The 19,075-nt window shown below is 32.6% G+C and overlaps 1 protein-coding gene and 1 long non-coding RNA gene across 3 annotated transcripts; one reads left to right on the top strand and one right to left on the bottom strand.

The window, feature by feature from the left end:
• The first annotated feature begins 130 nt into the window (after positions 1–130).
• On the top strand, positions 131–18,536 carry LOC148623811 (seipin-like). 2 transcript variants are annotated; one of them, XM_088565963.1, is made up of 8 exons: positions 131–434; positions 7,433–7,508; positions 8,355–8,430; positions 9,333–9,400; positions 9,994–10,128; positions 12,452–12,549; positions 13,285–13,499; positions 14,914–18,536. In XM_088565963.1, exons 1-8 carry the CDS (start codon positions 223–225, stop codon positions 15,066–15,068), a joined length of 1,035 nt encoding a protein of 344 aa, XP_088422089.1. In that variant the 5' UTR covers positions 131–222; the 3' UTR covers positions 15,069–18,536. The 2 variants fall into 2 exon arrangements, with proteins under 2 accessions (XP_088422089.1, XP_088422088.1); XM_088565962.1 differs by having other exon boundaries at positions 9,333–9,406.
• Positions 2,544–13,374, bottom strand: LOC148623812 (uncharacterized). Its single transcript, XR_015919514.1, has 3 exons — positions 13,259–13,374; positions 9,564–9,814; positions 2,544–7,506 (listed from the first exon to the last, which is right to left on the bottom strand). It is a non-coding gene; the product is annotated as an uncharacterized LOC148623812 (long non-coding RNA).
• Positions 18,537–19,075: the final 539 nt, after the last annotated feature.

The raw sequence follows: 19,075 nt of genomic DNA, 5'->3' as shown, positions 1-19,075 counted from the left end.
TTATTTAATTAGAATTAACTGTTGCTGTTATTTTTATACTATTTTTTGATAACAAAAAAAGTGAATAAAAATTGAAATACAAAAAAATGGGTAATTGCGAAACAACGGAATTCTTAGAGTCAAAGTTCAACAATCTGACTGGTTTGCTGTTGAAGAATATAGCTAGCTTAGAAGTGAAAGATAATTGTGAACGAATGGATTTGTTCCCTACCTCAAACAATTATGATTTTAATGTTCATACGGAACTGTGTTGATTGGTTTCAGGAAACCACGAGGAGGGGGCTTTTTAAACTTAAAACTATTGTATCTACAATAGTTATTATCATTTTTGTATTCGTTATTCTTCTGTGGATATCAGTTTTTATGTATGGCAGTTTCTACTACTCTTACATGCCTTCAGAGTCGCATATTATGCCAGTTCATCTTACCTTCAAGTACGAAATTTTCCTTTTTTTAAATGGTATTTTAGGGTTTATTTTAAGAGAAAAACTTGTAATGCGAAAGGTATGCACTCACACTCACAGCTCATTTGTCTCGTATTATTCTAGGAACATGGCCACCGTTTCTGTTTTTAGGATATAAAATTATATTGGAATAGTACCAACGTGTGAGACTGATGCATTTTGAAATTGCTTTGGCTTCATTTTCCTTTGATGTATTGTTTTCTTTTTTTTAACTCACATGTGTCTTGCATGTAACACAGGGGCTTGCTCCCACTATCAAATATGCAGCCCAATTAGTAGATAACACGAAAAAGAAGTGCCTGGCTTTAACTCAGTTTAAAAACATCACTATTTTTTGCTCTGCAATCATTTATCAAAGACTAATCCAGGGAACCAAGGTTATAGCAGTAATCAAAAGAATGCAATCCAGGGACAAAGACCCGACATGGAAAACAGACATACACAAAAAGCAACAAAAGCAAAGGAGCAACTCGGACTCCACTAAAAACTGGGAGCATGGACCAGGTGCACCAGTAGGGTAAGCATCCTCTGCTTTTCTGGAAACAGCAGCCAAGTTGCTCTTATAAAGTCAAGTCCGGGGTAGAAGAAAGAGGATAGGAAAACTATGACGCATTGAACAAATAAGTTTTCATGGCGCAGGTGGATACCCTGTAACGATCCACGAGTTCATGATGACCACCATAAAACTTCTGTAGTGATGACTTCAATCTTGTAGCAACATAACCCTGTTCCAGAAGCCTATTTGTTAAAGTTTTAGTGTGGTACAAAAAATCTGTGTAGTTTCGGCAAGCTCTGGCATAATGTATGAGTTGTGATATGAACACTCCATATGCAGGTGCTGAAGGGATGTTGCCACAGATGAAAGGAAAGTTGACAATTTTGAATGAAAAGTCATCACATTTGTCGTAAATTTGGTCAATAGTTTTCCTTTACCATCATTTCTAAGTGTAGGTCAAGATGTGAGGCTGACTTCAGAGTGTCTGTAGTATCCTTTATCGCAAGTTCTTTGGGGTAGATGCGATGTATCAAATCCCCAAAATTAGGATTGTTTAAAGATAATACGTCATCTGTATAGCGGAAACTGAGATTAAAGGATCTAGCTAAACTATATTCTTTCTTTTGGATCAGATGAGCTATAAAGTCAGCCTCATCAGAGTGAAGGAATAAGTCATCAAGTAGCTGAACACAATTTGTTCCCATTGGAATGCAGACCATTTGTTGAAAAACGTGTCCACCACACTGGACAAATATGTTGTCAATTAAAATTCTAGCATTTTGTAAACATCTTTTTCTGTATATTTGGAAGATGATTTGGAATTATTTCTTACAAAGTATGAGGAATCTCTACCAAGAACTATATATTTGTATCTAAGTGTACCATCTTTTTTTTGAAAAACAACGATGTATAATGTTTTTAAGTCAGGATTTTAACTGAGTATGAGGAATAAAGAAATCATAGGTTTTAATGATATTATATTCTGATAATAGTTTTGAACTGATTGTCTCCTAAAGATCTTTTGAATTTTTCTGGATCCACATTGAATTAATACCACTACAAAAGTAACAAGTGTTGTGGTAGGACTGCAGACCCTCTTTGACAGCTGTGGGTATAGAAGTTAAAAGTTTTGAAAGAGGTTTGGTGGTACATTTTGCAGATCCAGCTGTGTAACATTTCTATGGATTCTTGTGGAGTTTAGGAATCCAGTACATAGACGTCGTCCTTGGTAGAGTGACCAAAAGAGGATAGCACAGATTTATGGTCTTCCACAATCTCTTCTTTGGAGAGTGTGGTAGCATTATAGGTCTTATCACTGCTATTATTTTATACATCTACCTCTGATAATAAACTTTGGATGTAAAACGTTATGCAGACAAAAACAATGTGGTTTTGGGCTTTGTCTGCTGGGACGACAACATATTTGTCATGTATAGTAGACAATGTTTTTGCTACATCAGGGACTTAAAAAACTGATGTAGCATTGGCACTCATTGACCTAGGAAAGGATGAAACTAATATATAAACACACATACATGTATTATGATTACATTACAAAAACTTCATTTAGATGTGGTACAAATAATCACAGAAAACATAAGCTCTAATGAGCTTACATGTGAATGAACATACATGTATATATCAAATACTGAAGACATGCAAAGCACAGAGATTGCACATTCAGTAAAACATGCAATGCTTAAAAAGAAAAGAACAGCAAAATACAACACATATAAACATGTACGACACAAAAAATAAATCCATAGATTGGCAATAAAACAAATAGCATGGTAACTAGAGCATTTTACAAGATATATATGGACAATATAAAACACATTTTTATGCACACACATACATGTAAAAGACGTAGGCATAATAAGATATCAGAATTCATTAAAAATTAGCCATGCCATGACTGAAGTAAGTGCTTAAAATGAGAAAAGAATATGTTCAGTCCTGAAATAGTTTGGAAGACTGTAGCTAGACTAGAAGGAGCTGCACCAAAATGAAAATTTTCCTTACCACATGTACATGTACTGTACTGGTTTTGGCTTGTTGGATATCTAGTATATTTATAAGATTTCATAATAAGAAGATCACATACATGTAGGCATAGATGTGATAAATTATTCAGGATTTTAAAGGTTTCAACAGCCATTGTTCTTTGGGGTCTAATATGAGGAGAAGGCATCCTGGCTCATTCCAAAATGTCTTTGTATGAGCAAGACTTATCATCATACACAAAATAGAGTGCCCTTTCTTGCATTTTTTTCCATTTTTAAGCCCACCTAGCCCAAGGGCCAGGTGAGCTATCGTTATCACTAGGCATCTGTCGTCCATTGAAATCTGATGTCATCCTTCATCATTAACAATTTTTCAAAACTCTTCTCTTCTGAAACTACTAGACCAATCATGGCCAAACTTCTTTTAAATATTCCTGAGGTTATTCTTTTTTTATTTGTTTTTTAGTAGTCAGGATTTTACATAATTCCCTCACATCACCACCTGAATATGGTGTACAGGGAGTTCTTAATACAGAAATTATCACTGACACACAAACATTTTGTAGATACATATGACATATTTTATACAAAATAACATGAATAAAAAAGAATAATATATTCTATTTCCATTCTCACATTATTCACCTACCACTCACTCATTATAATATATAAGTTTGGGCTGTGATGTATCTAATAAACAGAAATTCAATTGGAATAAAAATCAAGGAAAAAGAAAAGAAAAATTGATAAATACAAATTTTCCTGTGTAGTAAAATTATGAAGGAAATATAGCTTGAAAAGGAGCCCAATGTCTTTCATATTTGTCAAATGTGCTTTTTTTGTTTGTGACATATCTTTCAAGAGATTGGTACTGTCTAAAACGGTTGCAGAAGCCAACCATATTTGGTATAATTTCCTTTAATTTACATCTACATAGATAGTTTTTTGCAATTATAAACTACAAATTAGAAAATAAATCTTCTTAAGGAAACCCTAATAGTACATGCTGCTTAGTAAATGAAAAGTCTCTGTTGTACAAATGTATTTGATGCAAAAATGATGACCAGAAATATTTCTTGATATGACATCATAAAATAAATGTTCAATGCTTTCTTCATATAGTTAACAAAAAGAACACAGATTGCTTGGCTTTACTTGATCCTGTATAAAAAGGAATTTGTAGGAATAGTATAATGTATTAATTTTTATTGAAAACTTTCAGAATAACATGTTTTTGTTAAAATGAAGTATTTTTGCCAGTCTACAGTTTCTGATTCTAACAGTTCTTCCCACTTCCAAATTTTTTCTGTTGGCTGACAAAATATGTTACTAATAAGATGACTGTATGAAAACTTGGGTTTTTTTTACTTGAAGAAGCTTTTCTAGAGATGTGTCAGTTACAGAAAAATTGACAAAAGTATTCTTATTGCATTGCTCTTTAACAAAAATCTTAATACTCTGTGATAGGATACTATAGCAACTCAAAAAGCTATTAGTGAAAATTTTGTTTTTGATTTCTTTCAAAGTTTATTATAACCTTTTAAAACTTGAACATCATGCTGCTTCCAACTGTCATGTGACATAAAATCTATCATAGATACAAAGTTCAAAGGATCTACAGAAAATTTCTCTTCTTAAAAACTGGCTTCACTTTGTACATTGAAAAAAATACATCTCTTCAAAAAGGATTGTGAATAGAAGTTGACAACTCTTTCAACTACTTTTGTGAAGAAAAAACTCTTTCACCCCCAAAAATTCTTAAAGGAGGGAGTAAGAGTGACTGCCATGTCCCTCCTGAGTCTTGTACCCTACATACCCAACCAATTTTTAAATAATAATTATGGAAATGACTCCAAATGAACCATGTTCAATCTTCATTGCTTGAAATCTCCAATAAGTGTATTACGCTTAATTCTCTCTGATTTCCCGTTGTAAATAAAGTGAAAAAATAAAGAATTAATGTCATTTATACTACATGTATTTTGAGAAGAATTGGGTAAGGCTGTCAACAAATGTATAATCTTTGGAAGTGCAAGAGTTTTAATAACTGTAACATTACCAAGGAGTGTAAGCTTTCTATGTTCCCATGACTTCAATTTTACAGACATTTCCTTAACCTTCATAGAAAAATTCCCATTCAATGGAATCAAAAGCTTTAGGGTATTGCAAATATCTCCATAATTGTTATTTTTATCAAAGTTTTGACAGAATAAAAGTGTTCAGAATAATGAAATCTATCTGTGGGGAAATTTTCATGTTAAACCAGGGACTGACATTAACTTTGATATCAACCTGTCCCTTCGGACAAGTCAGCATGGAATTTAGGTTGTCTGAATGGATAATGCATTTGCCTGAAGTTGACAAACCAAAATATTTCCACTTATATGTACATGTATATGCATGATATTGTCATGAGTATTTTACCCTGGCCATTTGTGCAACAACTGGTACTGTACATTCATTACTGAGTTATGTTTTGTGTGATCTCCTTGTGAAATCATTAACATATAAATGAATATTGACTTATAGTCCGGAAAATATGGTAATTATAATTTATTTGTATGCACAGCAGAAGAGAGGTTTATAATAATGATTATGATTTATAAATGATAATCCCGATATGGCCGCTGTTGCTAAAAATTGAACATAGGGGGTCAGACAAAAGTTTTACGCATATATCTTCAAAGTCATCAGGTTTAGCATGATGAGATATATCAATGGTCAAATTCTAGTGTAAATCTGTTTAACTTTGTTGGAGTAATTGCCCTGTTACCATGTTTTTTTTTTGCTATTTTTAATGCTATTACTTAAAATTTCTCATTCAAATAGATATGATTGTTCTTTAAGTATTGGCATTAGGAATTTTGATCCAAGAAAAAACATGGCTACTTTTACAAAAATTGCATGTTTATTACAGAGCCGGGTGAGCAATTCAGGCTCATTAGAGCCTCTAGTTTAGAATTTTTAACTGTTCAGAAATGCCATGCCAAAGAGCAAAAATTAAAATTGCTAAGAATTAAAGTATGGAAAATGGTGTGACTTGTGAGTCTATTCAAAAATGGTCCCAAACATTTTAGTATATTTAGTTGCTGAGAAGTCTTCCTATACAAGTCTTTTTACCAATAGTTACTGCTAGGACCTGAAATTTGTAAGGATTAGCTTGCATTTTCTTTATTCTAAACCACTCAATCAACTCAAATGATTTAGTTTTCTAAAGTGGAAATTAATACATCATGATCAGGTGAACTAAAAGATGAGGTGTTATCATCTGCTTAATTATAATGTATGCCATGGTTGATGAAGTAAAAAATATCATCGTTTAGTAGGAATGAAGAAGGGATACTGAAAATTGGGAAACTCCATATGCTGATAATTTATCAAGCAAAATTTCATGGGGAAGGCAGTCGAATGCCATAGACAAATCCATCAATTCTGTAGCAATATAGTAGTTGTTATCTAATGCTAATAGCTAATCTTCTAGCAGTCTCAGTGGTGTAGTTCGACACTTATGGACCATCATCATCTAATACTTGTAATTAAATCAAAATGAGGATTTTACATTCAAAATTCCACATTTCTGCAATTGCTTGGACCAAACGTGAAACTACCAAGACCTTCACATCACGAGACAAAGTAGATTTTTCTGGCACTTATCATGTTGTTGACTAGGATCACATTTTTTTCCTTGCTTTCTAGTGTCGTCATAGGTCACATGATAGGTGCCAAGAAAATCCCCTTTGACTTGCCATCAATGACTCATTTGCTCTTTAGTTAGTACATGCATAATGTAGTTAAATTTATTTAGTTATAGTTCACAGAAGTGTTATGGTTGTCATCATGAACTCGTGGATCGTTATGGTGTATCCATCTGCACCATGAAAACTGATTTATTCAACGGGTCATAGTTTTCCTTTCCTCGTTTGTCTACCTCCGACTTCACTTTTTATGAGCAACTCGGTGGGTGTTTCTAGAAAAGCAGAGGACACTTACCCTACCGGTGCACCTGGTCCATGCTCCCAGTTTTTAGTGGAGTCTGAGTCGCTCATTTGCTTTTGTTACTTTGTATGATTTTAGTTACTTAATGTTCTTTGTTGTGTATGTCTGTTTTCCATGTCTGGTCTTTGTCCCTGGATTACATTCTTTTGATTACCGCTATGACCTTGGTTCCCTTGATTTCTCTTCCTCAGGGAAGATTTGCTTGTAATCTATCTATATAACCCTCTTGAAATAAAGATGATGTTATTATCATTATTATAATTAAATTTGATTACATGAGTATGTGCAATTTTTTAATATGGTTTTCATATTTTACTACTTCTTTGAAGAGTCTGAAATGACTGTATTACTTTTCTGAACATACAACACACAGACAAAACAGTTCTGTGTCTATTTGCAGAATGAATCAAACTTAATCATTATGTACTCTATAACTATTTTGTAAATCTTACGGTATTTTGTTTTGTTTTTAGAACCTGTGATATAGGTGTAGGACCATGTTCCTTCCCATCAGCAAACTTGTCTTTACTAAAACCAGGCCAAGAATCTGTAAGTAGAAAGTGTAACCAATTTTTATGTCTGAGATGATACACATGTAATGTAATATTAGACTGCCAAATGCATGTACATGTTTTGTGATGGATGGACTTTTTTTCTGAGCGTTAATGTTTTTTCAGCAAACTATTTTTATGGGTCATAGAATTTGTCTTTTGTGAAAATTACCAAATGAGTAAAATAGATTTTAAGATAGAGTCACTCAACATATGTGATAAATATATAAATGTAAAACGTGTATTTATAACATATGTTGAGCGACTCAACTTGAGTCATTAGTTGATTAAATCACATGATTACCAATATACAATTGTATATTTGATACTCACCTTCTATTTTAAGAGTAAAAATGATCCTAGTATTAAAATCAATAAAATCTGATTTCAAAAATACCAAGTGCAGGCAGTGAAGCTGACCCATATTCTAGAAATAGGAACACCAGGTCTTGCTTTCATACAAAAATCACAAATGAAGAATTTCCTAAAAGCTTTGGTTTTTATCTCAAACATCAATACAAGTGATATGATTGGTTTAAATTTAAGTTTATGAATTAGTAAGATCTGTATTACTTTTTGTGAAAGGTTTCATAATGTTTCAGTCTTTTTTTGTGTATGAATTTTTTTAAATCTTTTTGGTGCTTTTTTGGGGCCAATATCCAGCTGCCATTCTATGTGATTATAATCTATAATTTGAGTGTTCTTGGAATATATGACCAGCAAAACCAGGAACTTCAATTTATTTTATTTTTATACACTGTGTTTGGTTTTAATATAGTGTAAAATATAAACAATTTAATCTATTACATGTATATGTAGTTAAATGAAGATGATTTCTTCCTAGATGTTTGTAACAGGCCAACAGTACAGTATTGTTATGAATGTAGATCTTCCTGAATCAGATGCTAATAAGCATGTTGGTAAGTTTGGTGTTATGGTTATTTGTATTGAACTGTCAAACTCAAGTCATTATCACAGTTATTTAATAGTGTTCTAACAATTTTGGAAATAATTAAATTCATGGCTTTAGGGGCTATGCTTTACCTCTGTTTTTATACAATCTCTAAAAATGTTTTACATTATGATGCTGTTGTTGTTATTTTTTTTAATTCCAAGGGATCAAAGGGAGAAAACTTTATTTTTGGAAAACTGTATTTTCAAAATTTTTATGATATTTTTATTGTGAACTGTTCATCTTTACAAAGCGTTTAAGAAGTATGCTAACAAATTCACTCTATCATTAACTGTTTTTGAGAGAATGGGTTCAAAGTGATCCACGAAAACATCCTGAAAGCAGAACTTTTACTTAAATATAATTTCAAAATATAGTGTAATACTGTATCCAAACCAGTTGTTGTGTCCATAATGAATTGTAAGTCTCTATGCTTAAGTGTCAAAAACTAAAATTGTGTCCACACTTGCCCAAAGTGGGTTGTGGTCGTATCATGATGTGCTCAGTAAAGCTATTTATGCAGTTAGTCTTGGAACTCAGCTAAGGAAAGTAATTTATTGACTGAAATAATTTGAGTTTACTGATTTGTTTAACCAATAATCAGAATTGTAAGTTGTTGATAAATTTTAAAGTCAAATGGATATATTAATATATATACCGGTATATTAATCATGTTTTATTTTTGCTTTAAACTCAAAACTCTGCAGTATATGTACATTGTAAGAGTCAACATTACAGATGGTACATTATATGAAATGATGTGCTTTAATTTTTTTTTTTCAGAAAATGCAAGTTAAAATTAAAAGTCAATACTTTGAGCCAAGTAATAATTTCTAAAAAGTGCTATGGTACTATTATTTGTTATCACAGGAATGTTTATTGTCAAGTTGCAGTTATATAACAAAAATGGAGAGACACTAACCATGGCTTCCAGATCTGTAAGTGTAGGTGCATGATATTCTATATTGTATCAACAGCATACCTTACCACAATATTATACCTTCAACATTTAAAGTGCAGCTAGTATCAAATTTAAATTCACAAAGCATTGAAATTATACATTACGACATATATTTATATCCAGAATCTTTAAGTACTTACACAGTTTATGGCATGCATTTCCTTTGTTGATGTTCTTGGAAATTTTTATACATTTTATCCCTGTACCAGTAATTTTCTATGATTCTGATTGGCTAGGAGCACATCTTTACAAATCTTTACCTGGTTGTTGCTAGGCCATTCATCTGGATGTAACAACCATTTCCCTGTGGGAGATCACTCGCTATGTAACATTTTTGCTTGAAACATTTTCTAGCAACATCATTAAGTCCATTATGTGTATACATTCAAATCTGTAGAAATGGAGATTTTTTACACTTTCAGTACCATTTGCACCCTTCAGCTTTGCACCAGTGTCTTCTTATTTATCAAAAGTACTTGCCCTTCATCAAAATATTGTAATTTTATCATTTGTTCATGGAAGATTCATTCACTATTGTTGTATCTGTTATATAAATGCTTTTTTTTTCAGACAATGTTGCGATACAGATCTGAGTTGTTGCGAGTGTTGGATACATTTGTTTTCTCCCCGTTATTATTGTCAGGATTTGTAGACCAACAGCAGACACTTAACATTGAATTCTTCACAAATTACATAGATGATCCAGTAAGTCTTGAATATGCTGACAGATATTAGCAGGAATTTGTACATTTTTTTCATCACCTGTATTTTGATATTTCCAACCAAATATAAAATATATATTTTAGGCACCTGTTTAATCTCTATCCAACTGCCAAAAATATGCAGTTGTACAATGGTATCATGCTGTTGTTGTGGGTATTGTCTTCATCTCTAAACATTTCATGTTCAGACAATAACTTGAGTATAAGTGTATAGATCTTTATGAAATTATACCACATGGTGCCATACAGAAAAGAAAAGACCCCTGGGATTTATTTTTCTGGTTATGACTTGGACTGTTGAGGAATTAGGGGCTGAGAAGGGCCAGAAGCAAGTATTTTCAAGATATCCAGAAAATAGCTTGAGTAAATATGAATGGATCTCTTTGATTTTGTACCACAAGGTGTCATTTCACAAAAGCAATGCTTGGATTGGTTTTTGGAATCATTTAGGAATAAGGGACCAAAAAGGGGCCAGAATCAAGCATTTTCCTGATGTATAGTATAACTTGAGTAGAAGTGACTAGATCTATTGAAATTTTACCACAACATGCCATACCCCCAAAAGGAAAGTGGTTTAAATTCTCTTCCAGTGTCAAATACTTAATTCAATCAAAATTCAGAGCTGTTTCTCGCTTGAATGGTGTGCCCATACTTACCCCGCCCCGTGCAGGTCCGGGTGTTAAAAGAATAGGCCTGCAGCAGCGCTAAGTTTGTCATACAAGGCGACTAAATAGTGCTCAGAAACCTAGCCAGGGGCTAGGCGCTCTGCCCACAGAGCAACTGGGATGTGTGCCCCAGGTGGTGGAATGGGGTACCCCTGGCGTGTTACATGCTGGGGTTGTCAGGCTATAATACGGAAAACCTGACCGCAAACCATAGTGGTGCACCGTGTTGGGAAAGATGCCACGTTCCTCGCACGTTAAAGAACACTGCTGTGGTATTCGATAGGAGTAGGAACCTTTGCGCTCCGCCACAGGAGGCTGAATTGCCCGACCTTGCCCATCCCCCCTTTTTCCAGTGGCACTCAAAATTTGTCGACCCTATTATCCTTGTGACCCATCCTTTCTTTTTTTCATTTCATGTTCATTTTGTCATCCATTTCATGTTCATTGTCTTAATATAGCTGAAATATTGCTTCTCAGACGTTAAACCCCAACAAACAAACCATACTTACCCCAATTGTGTAGGGTTCAGCCTCTGTAGTCATATCAAGCTGCACCCTGTGAAACATTATTTTTTACACTGGGTTAATTGAGCTTTTCTTGCAGATGTTTTGTTGAGAATGATTTGTTATATTTCACAGGAAATGATTAAATATTTTGCTGAAACCATTTCATTCTTATTATAATATATTAAGTAACTGCTTTAAAGTATGTATCATCTTGCAACTATGACAACAGGGTATGTACATACAGTTATACCTCATGGGAAACTGGTGGGAAGACTGGTTTGGGAGATTTACACTTCAATATGATTTTTTTTACTTTTAAGAAATTGAAGAAAGAGGGTCTTGCATAATTAATGGTGGATTATTGGATTTTATATCTCTATAGTGGTTTCAGGACTTCATATCTTTATAAATTTTCTCAGAATCTGGCATAGGACATTGGATCACTACTTTTTTATTATTCTGGGCCAATTCAAAGTTTGTTTGAATTTTACATAAATTGAAATTTTGAATTCTTTGATACACTGAATCTTTTCATTTGTTTAGAATTTCAATTGTTGGTCACATTTTTAAACTTTTGACATTGAGATAATAAAAACTAAATTAAACTTTAGTTGGTTTAAAGTAATTTGGGAATCAGATTTGACCTCTGTGGTTGTGTTAAGCTTGAGTCTGTAAACACTTTTTATAATGTTAGAAAGCAGTTTTGTGATAACTGCATCATTCCAGAAAACCATACTTGCTACTATTCCCATGGTGTAATAAAATCTCAGAAAATGTTTCTTTGTGATGTCTCTAAGTAGAACCACAGAGTGCAAAGTTTAAAAGTATTTATATGTTTTCAGTATAACGAAGCATTTGGTATGGTTATTGAGATACAAAATCTACATGTACAGTTATATTCTATGGTACTGAAAATTATCTTATCTATGGATGAGACTGGAAAGTCTCACATGGCTGAAAATAAGAATTTCCTTGTTTTAAAAGTGAGAAAATATCTACTATTGTTATATCCTTGTAAATGAGTAAATTTTGCATGTGGCTTCATTACCTCTCAATTTGAACAAGACAGAAATAAAGATTTTATGCACAGTGGAACCACAGAGTGCAAAGTTTAAAAGTATTTTTATGTTTTCAGTATAACCAAGCAGTTGGTATGGTTATTGAGGTACAAAATCTACATGTGCAGTTATATTCTATGGTACTGAAAATGTATGCAAAATTTACTGGCCTAAGGTAAGACACTATACAAATTCTTATCTGTTGATAGACACTATACAAATACCTGATTAAGGTAAGACATTATACAAATACTTGTCTAAAGTAAGACACTATACAAATACCTGTCCAAGGTAAGACACTATACAAATACTGGTCTAAAGTAAGACACTATACAAATACTGGTCTAAAGTAACACACTATACAAATACTGGCCTTGGGTAACACACTATACAAATACTGGTCTAAAGTAACACACTATACAAATACTTGTCTAAAGTAAGACACTATACAAATACTGGTCTAAAGTAACACACTATACAAATACTGGCCTTGGGTAACACACTATACAAATACTGGTCTAAGGTAAGACACTATACAAATACTGGTCTTGGGTAAGACACTATACAAATACTGGAAAGGTAACACACTATACAATTACTGGCCTTGGGTAACACACTATACAAATACTGGTCTAAGGTAAGACACTATACAAATACCTGTCCAAGGTAAGACACTATACAAATAGTGGTCTAAGGTAAGACACTATACAAATACTAGTCCAGGGTAAGACACCATACAAATACTTATAAATATACTTATAACTGAATTCTTATGGTTATTAATGTTTGGACTGTCAAAAACTAGCATTACTGTTTTTAGTCATATGATATTATGGTAAAACCATACAAATACTTTAAATAATCAATAAGGCTATCATGTTTACCTAACACTGCAGCATATATTTTGTAGGTATTTCTTGTACCACTGGCCAGTGACATCAGCTATGATTGGAATCTCCTTTAACTTCCTCCTATTAATGTTCATAGCACTTTTGTCATGGTATCAGTGTTTACCATCAAGTAAATCCAATGGTGGAGACTTCAATACATACAGTAACCATGGATATGAATCTATAGAAGAGAGAAGGAAAAGGATTAAGAAGATGATGGATCAAGAAAAAGAAGGTATTAAAATACAACATAGTATAGAAATGTTTATTTTCAAAAAGCTAAATAAAATGCATTGACCAGACTTCCTCTGTTCACTACACATAGGGGGTACTTACAAGTGTGTAATCTAAACTCACTGAACCATTGTATAATATTTAAACTTTATGTAGTGTTTATGATACAACAAGAATGGAGATGGTGAATATGTTAAAGAGACAACAACCACATGGATGAAAAATGTCAGCTTAAGGCCATCCAAGGGTCTTCAATGAATGATGATGAAACCCTCACGCCACAAGGCAGGCTTCAGCTGGCCCCAAAACAACATTATACACAGGTACAGCGAAATAATTGCCCCTATATAATAAAGCAACATAAAAGTAAACTAAAAGTGAAAACAAAACAATACATGCAGAGGCCTGAAATTCCTAACTTGGGACAGGCATAACAAATGTGGTGGGGTAAAAGTACTTTTGCATGATCACAACCCTCCCCTTTTAAATCTGGTCACTATGGAAAAAATATTACACAATGAAACACACCTTAAAATCTGTTCAAAAGGTCTGAGTCCTTTGTTAAAACAGAAATAAGGAAAATGATTATATGTTACACAAATGAACAAGCAAAGGATTACTACTGACATGCCAGCTCCTGACCAGTTATATTGATCCCAATTCTTTCCATACCGGGTTGAGAACCATCAGTCATACAATAAAGATACGACTTGTGTTATGCCAAAAAAAAAAAAAACCTATGAAAGATTTTAACCTCCTGGGAAGCTTTGATAACTTAAACCTAACTAGCCATTTTTGCCACTTTATGTTTTGGATGGTACCTTGGATGGTGTAATCAGCAATTCAAAAAGTATTGAACCAATATTATTAAAACTTTGCACTGTGTTTATATTCATTTTGCAGATGTGTACCTTTTATTATGGAGACATTTTACAATTTTTTTTTCCAATATTTTTTGGCATGTTGAATTTACTTTGTGTAATCTGTAATTCAAAAAGTATTGAACCTACATTATTTAAACTTTGCAGTGTTAATATACATATTGAAGATTTGCACCTTTTGTCATGGACACATTTGACAAATTTTTTAATAAAAGTCTTTACCTCTTGAGCTTAGTCATTTTTTCAGCAATATATGCTATCATATGTACACACTTCAAGACTATAAAATATAGCCAGAGGATTCCTCCTTGTAGATTTAATCTAGGGTTTTAACTTAGTGCATGATGTATGGTAGTTCAGGACAGTTCATCTAGGTGTGGTTATGTAGGCTAAGATACATGTCATATCAAATTAATATCTAACTAATTGGGGAAATATTTGGACCCTTATTTGCTTATGTATCTTCCCTGTGTCAAACTGTGTAGTAAATTGAGTTGATACATTTTGAGATGTATTTATATATATATTTAACAGACAGACAGTCCAGTACCAAGTGTAAAGTAGAGACTGCAGAAACTATAGGTTATGAAGCTACTGAAGAGATTATACCAGAGAAGGATAATTCATCAGACACAGAATCTTTACTAAGACACAGACATTTTAAACCTGGCATTGAGTCATCTTCTTAGCAGTGTTTTTTTTATGTATTATTCTTCAATGTCCTTGCTATACATGTAGATAAAAATGAAGGGATGTCCCTCTGTCCCCTCTTCATAATTCAAAAAGCCTTGATGAAATATTATAAACAGAGTTACCCGAGCAATCTCTACATGACATGAAATTAACTTGCAAATAATGCCATTTCCCTTCAATGCCATGTATACTATAGGTAATCAAAAGATTTGACACATCAAAGGGTCTGCAATATGTCTAGAACATTACATGCTAAATTGCCTTTCCCCTTGCCCTTCTATTTTTAGATCCTATCTAGAACACTTTTCTGTGATAATGTGGTTTTTTTGTTCCCTCAACTAAAAATTGGGGGCATATTGTTTTATCCTTGTCCATCCGTTCGTCCCACACCTTTTCGCACAATAACTCAAAAACTGTCACACAAATTAAATTTTAAACTTGAAGAAAATGTTAAAATCTATAGGAGAAGCTCCCTTTATTTTTTTTTGTAATTTCTTTAATTTATCATAGAAAAGGGTGATGTTTTCCAGTATTTGTACCATAACAATTAACAATTAAAATGATACTTTGGGAAAGCATATTCATCTATTGTCATAAGCTCCCATTAATGTTTTTTTCAAAATTAAGATTTTTCATTTTTGAGTTACGGAATTTTATTCATAAAAAGGGGGTGATTTCCAGTTTTCTCACAATAACTCAATAATGCTTCCAACAATTATAATGAAACTATCAGAAAGTGAATATATCTAAAGTGACAAGGTCAAAATTCTAATTTTTTTGCTTTTGAGTCCTAGAAATTTCTAGAGAGCCTGTATCTCTCACCTGGTCAACAATTGTCTTTTTAGCCTTCTAAAGCAATATCTCTTGATTGGACTCTTGACTCGTCTGTACTATTGTCATAAGAATAATTTAATCAATAGAGAGCATTTATTTTAGTTTTCCACCCAGTTTTCAAATTAATAAAAATTACTCTCTTATAGTCATGTTTGGCCAGTAGAGCTAATAACAGAAAAATGAAACATGCTAAACCATAAGCAGAATGTGATTAAGGTAACATAGGGCATGAGATTCAAACATAACAACTACAGTAGTTGATACATCTTTCTGTAAATTTCAGCATAGATCCATCTCAACATGTTGATCAATTTTGTTTCCTGCATGATTTTAACTACACCCAAATATTTTGAATCTTGTAATATGCAAAAATCTTACTTGACCACTGTGGGCTATTTTTAGTAACAGCAGCCATGTTTTTCACCTGATAAAAAATCCCCACACATGGTCTGTCAAAGATATTATTCTAAGCAACATTCTTGTAAGTTTGATTAGATGAAATTCAAGGTTTCAGATGAGATGATTTTCAAAATTGGGAATGTAAAATTGGGAAAAAATCCATTTAAGGGGCAATAACTTCAACATCTGTCAACAGATCTGCAGGAAAATCTTGGCATAGGTCTGTCTCACAATGCTGATCTGTGGGCCTGGTGAGGTAGAAAAGGTGGAGTGATTTCCAGTTTTGGCACATTGACTCAAAACCCTTCCAATAATTGAAATGAAACTAAGGGAAAAGGTATACATCTTTAGTGGTAAGGTCCATATAATTTTGTGAAAAATTCCAACTTTTTGTGTTTCGGGTTGTAAATTGTTCAGGGTGTGGGCTGAATTTTCATATATATGTGTTGTTTTTCATGCACATGCGTATGTTTATGGAAGATTGATGGAAATTTTACTTATCAGCTTTGCAGCTCAGTGAAAAGTTTATTTATTATGTACTGGTATTATTCATGTGCATGTTTCTATGGGGTAGTCTTATTTTCAGTTTTGTCTAGACAGTTATATCCATCAGTCCATGTGGAATGCAGGGGCATCACTTTGTATAGTTTAATCTGGTGTTGACTCACTTGATTGAAAGTAATGCCAAAAACAATGGATTTTTCTTTTTTAAACATAAGTTTACCTAATCTTTATGATAGATGATTCAATAAAAAAATGTTTACGTGTATGTTGTGAAGACTAAGGATTCTCAAATTAACGCTTTTAAATAATAAATCTGCTCAAGTCTAACAATTTGTGTTCATGCTTAAAAAGCCATTTGTGATAGTGTTTTATGATGTACATGATCTCATTAACATCAATGTACAGGCTAGTCATTTTTTGTTATTTTCATACTGTCTGCTTGAAAAGCTGATATGTATGGTGATTTGTTATGTTCATTTGTCCGTCTGATTACATATGTTTATACACCACACATTTATCTGATTACATATGATTACACCACACATTTGTTTGATTACATATGATTACTTCACACATTTGTTTGTCTGATTACATATGTTTACACACCACACATTTGTTTCTGTAATCCTTGTAACTTTTATCACCATCATCTAGTGCAAATGTGCATCTACATTTTTTTTATTTTGATTATACACCTTAAAATATTCTGTGTTCATGCAATAATATTTATAATATAAAACTTTGATATTGGTACAATTAGGAAATACCTATTTCGTACTTTCATCTCACTGAACCATTCTATGTTTACAGTAACTTATGAGGTACTTAGAACACTTTGAAAGCAAGAGGTTATAGTGATCATTTTGTCCAATTTTTTGTTTGTACCTATTTTGTTAGTTTTCTCAGCAACAGTGTGTAACTATAAACAACCAGACAGAGGCTGTGTGTGTGTCAAATCATTCTGTGAAATACATAAATTGATATGGAGCCACATACAAAATGAATTTTTAATTTTTTTTTAGTATTTGTGTATATGTATTTTTCTGTTTTTATTGAAATGTATTTTTTTATTGCTCAGGGAATGGAAAAATATTTCTAGTATGATTTTATTAAGTGTGTACAAATGGCAATTCAATCCTGTAAAATTTCAAATAATAGGGTTTGTGAGTCTCCATCTAGCTTCATTTTCCTCACTGGAATTTCCCATGTAGAATTATTATATTGAAATCAAAAGATTGATCTGCATTTTATTGTTTTCTTCCAGGGTCTTAAAACCCTTTGTTACAATGCAAAAGCTTCAGTTCATTGCCTGTCTTAACTCTTAAAGTCACTCATTTTATCAGTATTTTTACATAGAAGGTTTTTAAATACTGTACGTAAAACTCTATAATGGACAAGTTTCCATTAATTTAAATAGTAGATTTGGTCCCATTCTCATGAAACAATGTAGTCATATACCCTATAAACAGCAATTGCAATGAATTTGTAAAAAATAAATATTGACATATGAATATATACAAGTAAATGTAGTAAATCAATTATGCTTAGTTTGTTGATATGGTTAGATACTTTATTGCATTGAATAGTTTGACTATTCTTCCCTCTTAGATAAGTAAATGATGTAATGTAATGGCTTGATGCTTGATTTTATCAGTTGAAGTCAGCATTTGTGTGAGTGTTATTCTGGTTTTGTGAATTTGACAGATGAATAAATGTTTGCAACAACAGTCATGATATTCGAAGGGCAAAACTTACATTTCACTGTGTAAGGTGTTATTTTTATATGACTGCAAAAAAAAAATTTGGTTGTATAATTGTATGGTGCTGTCTTCCTGGTCCATAAACACTTGGTTTCCGTGCAATAACTTTAATATTAGTTGGTGGATCTTTATAACATTTTATAACATGGTTCAAAACCACAAAAGGAAGGTTGGAATTGATTTTTAGGTTTTTGATTTATCAAAATATCTTGTGTCGCTGGTCTATCACTGGAACTTCCCTACTATTTCTGAACACTACACAAAAATATAGTACAAATGTAATTACTTTAGGATCATTCGATAGCTCTTTATAACCAGTAAATACGTTTCTTGCATTGTTCAGCTCAATAATATTCTATTATTTCTGCAAATTTTCCCGACTTTATCCATCCCTACTTTTTCTAGTGGCAATCAAAATTTGTCCACCCTATGATCCTTGTGTCCCATCCTGTTCTTTTTTCATGTTCATTTTATCTTCTCATTTCATGGTCATCGTCTGAATATTG

The sequence above is a fragment of the Perna viridis genome, chromosome 2 (assembly GCF_037379345.1).
Source record: "Perna viridis isolate PV_CMFRI_1.1 ecotype Kerala chromosome 2, ASM3737934v1, whole genome shotgun sequence".
Taxonomy (NCBI): domain Eukaryota; kingdom Metazoa; phylum Mollusca; class Bivalvia; order Mytilida; family Mytilidae; genus Perna; species Perna viridis.
This window is presented reverse-complemented; position numbering and strand designations above follow the sequence as displayed.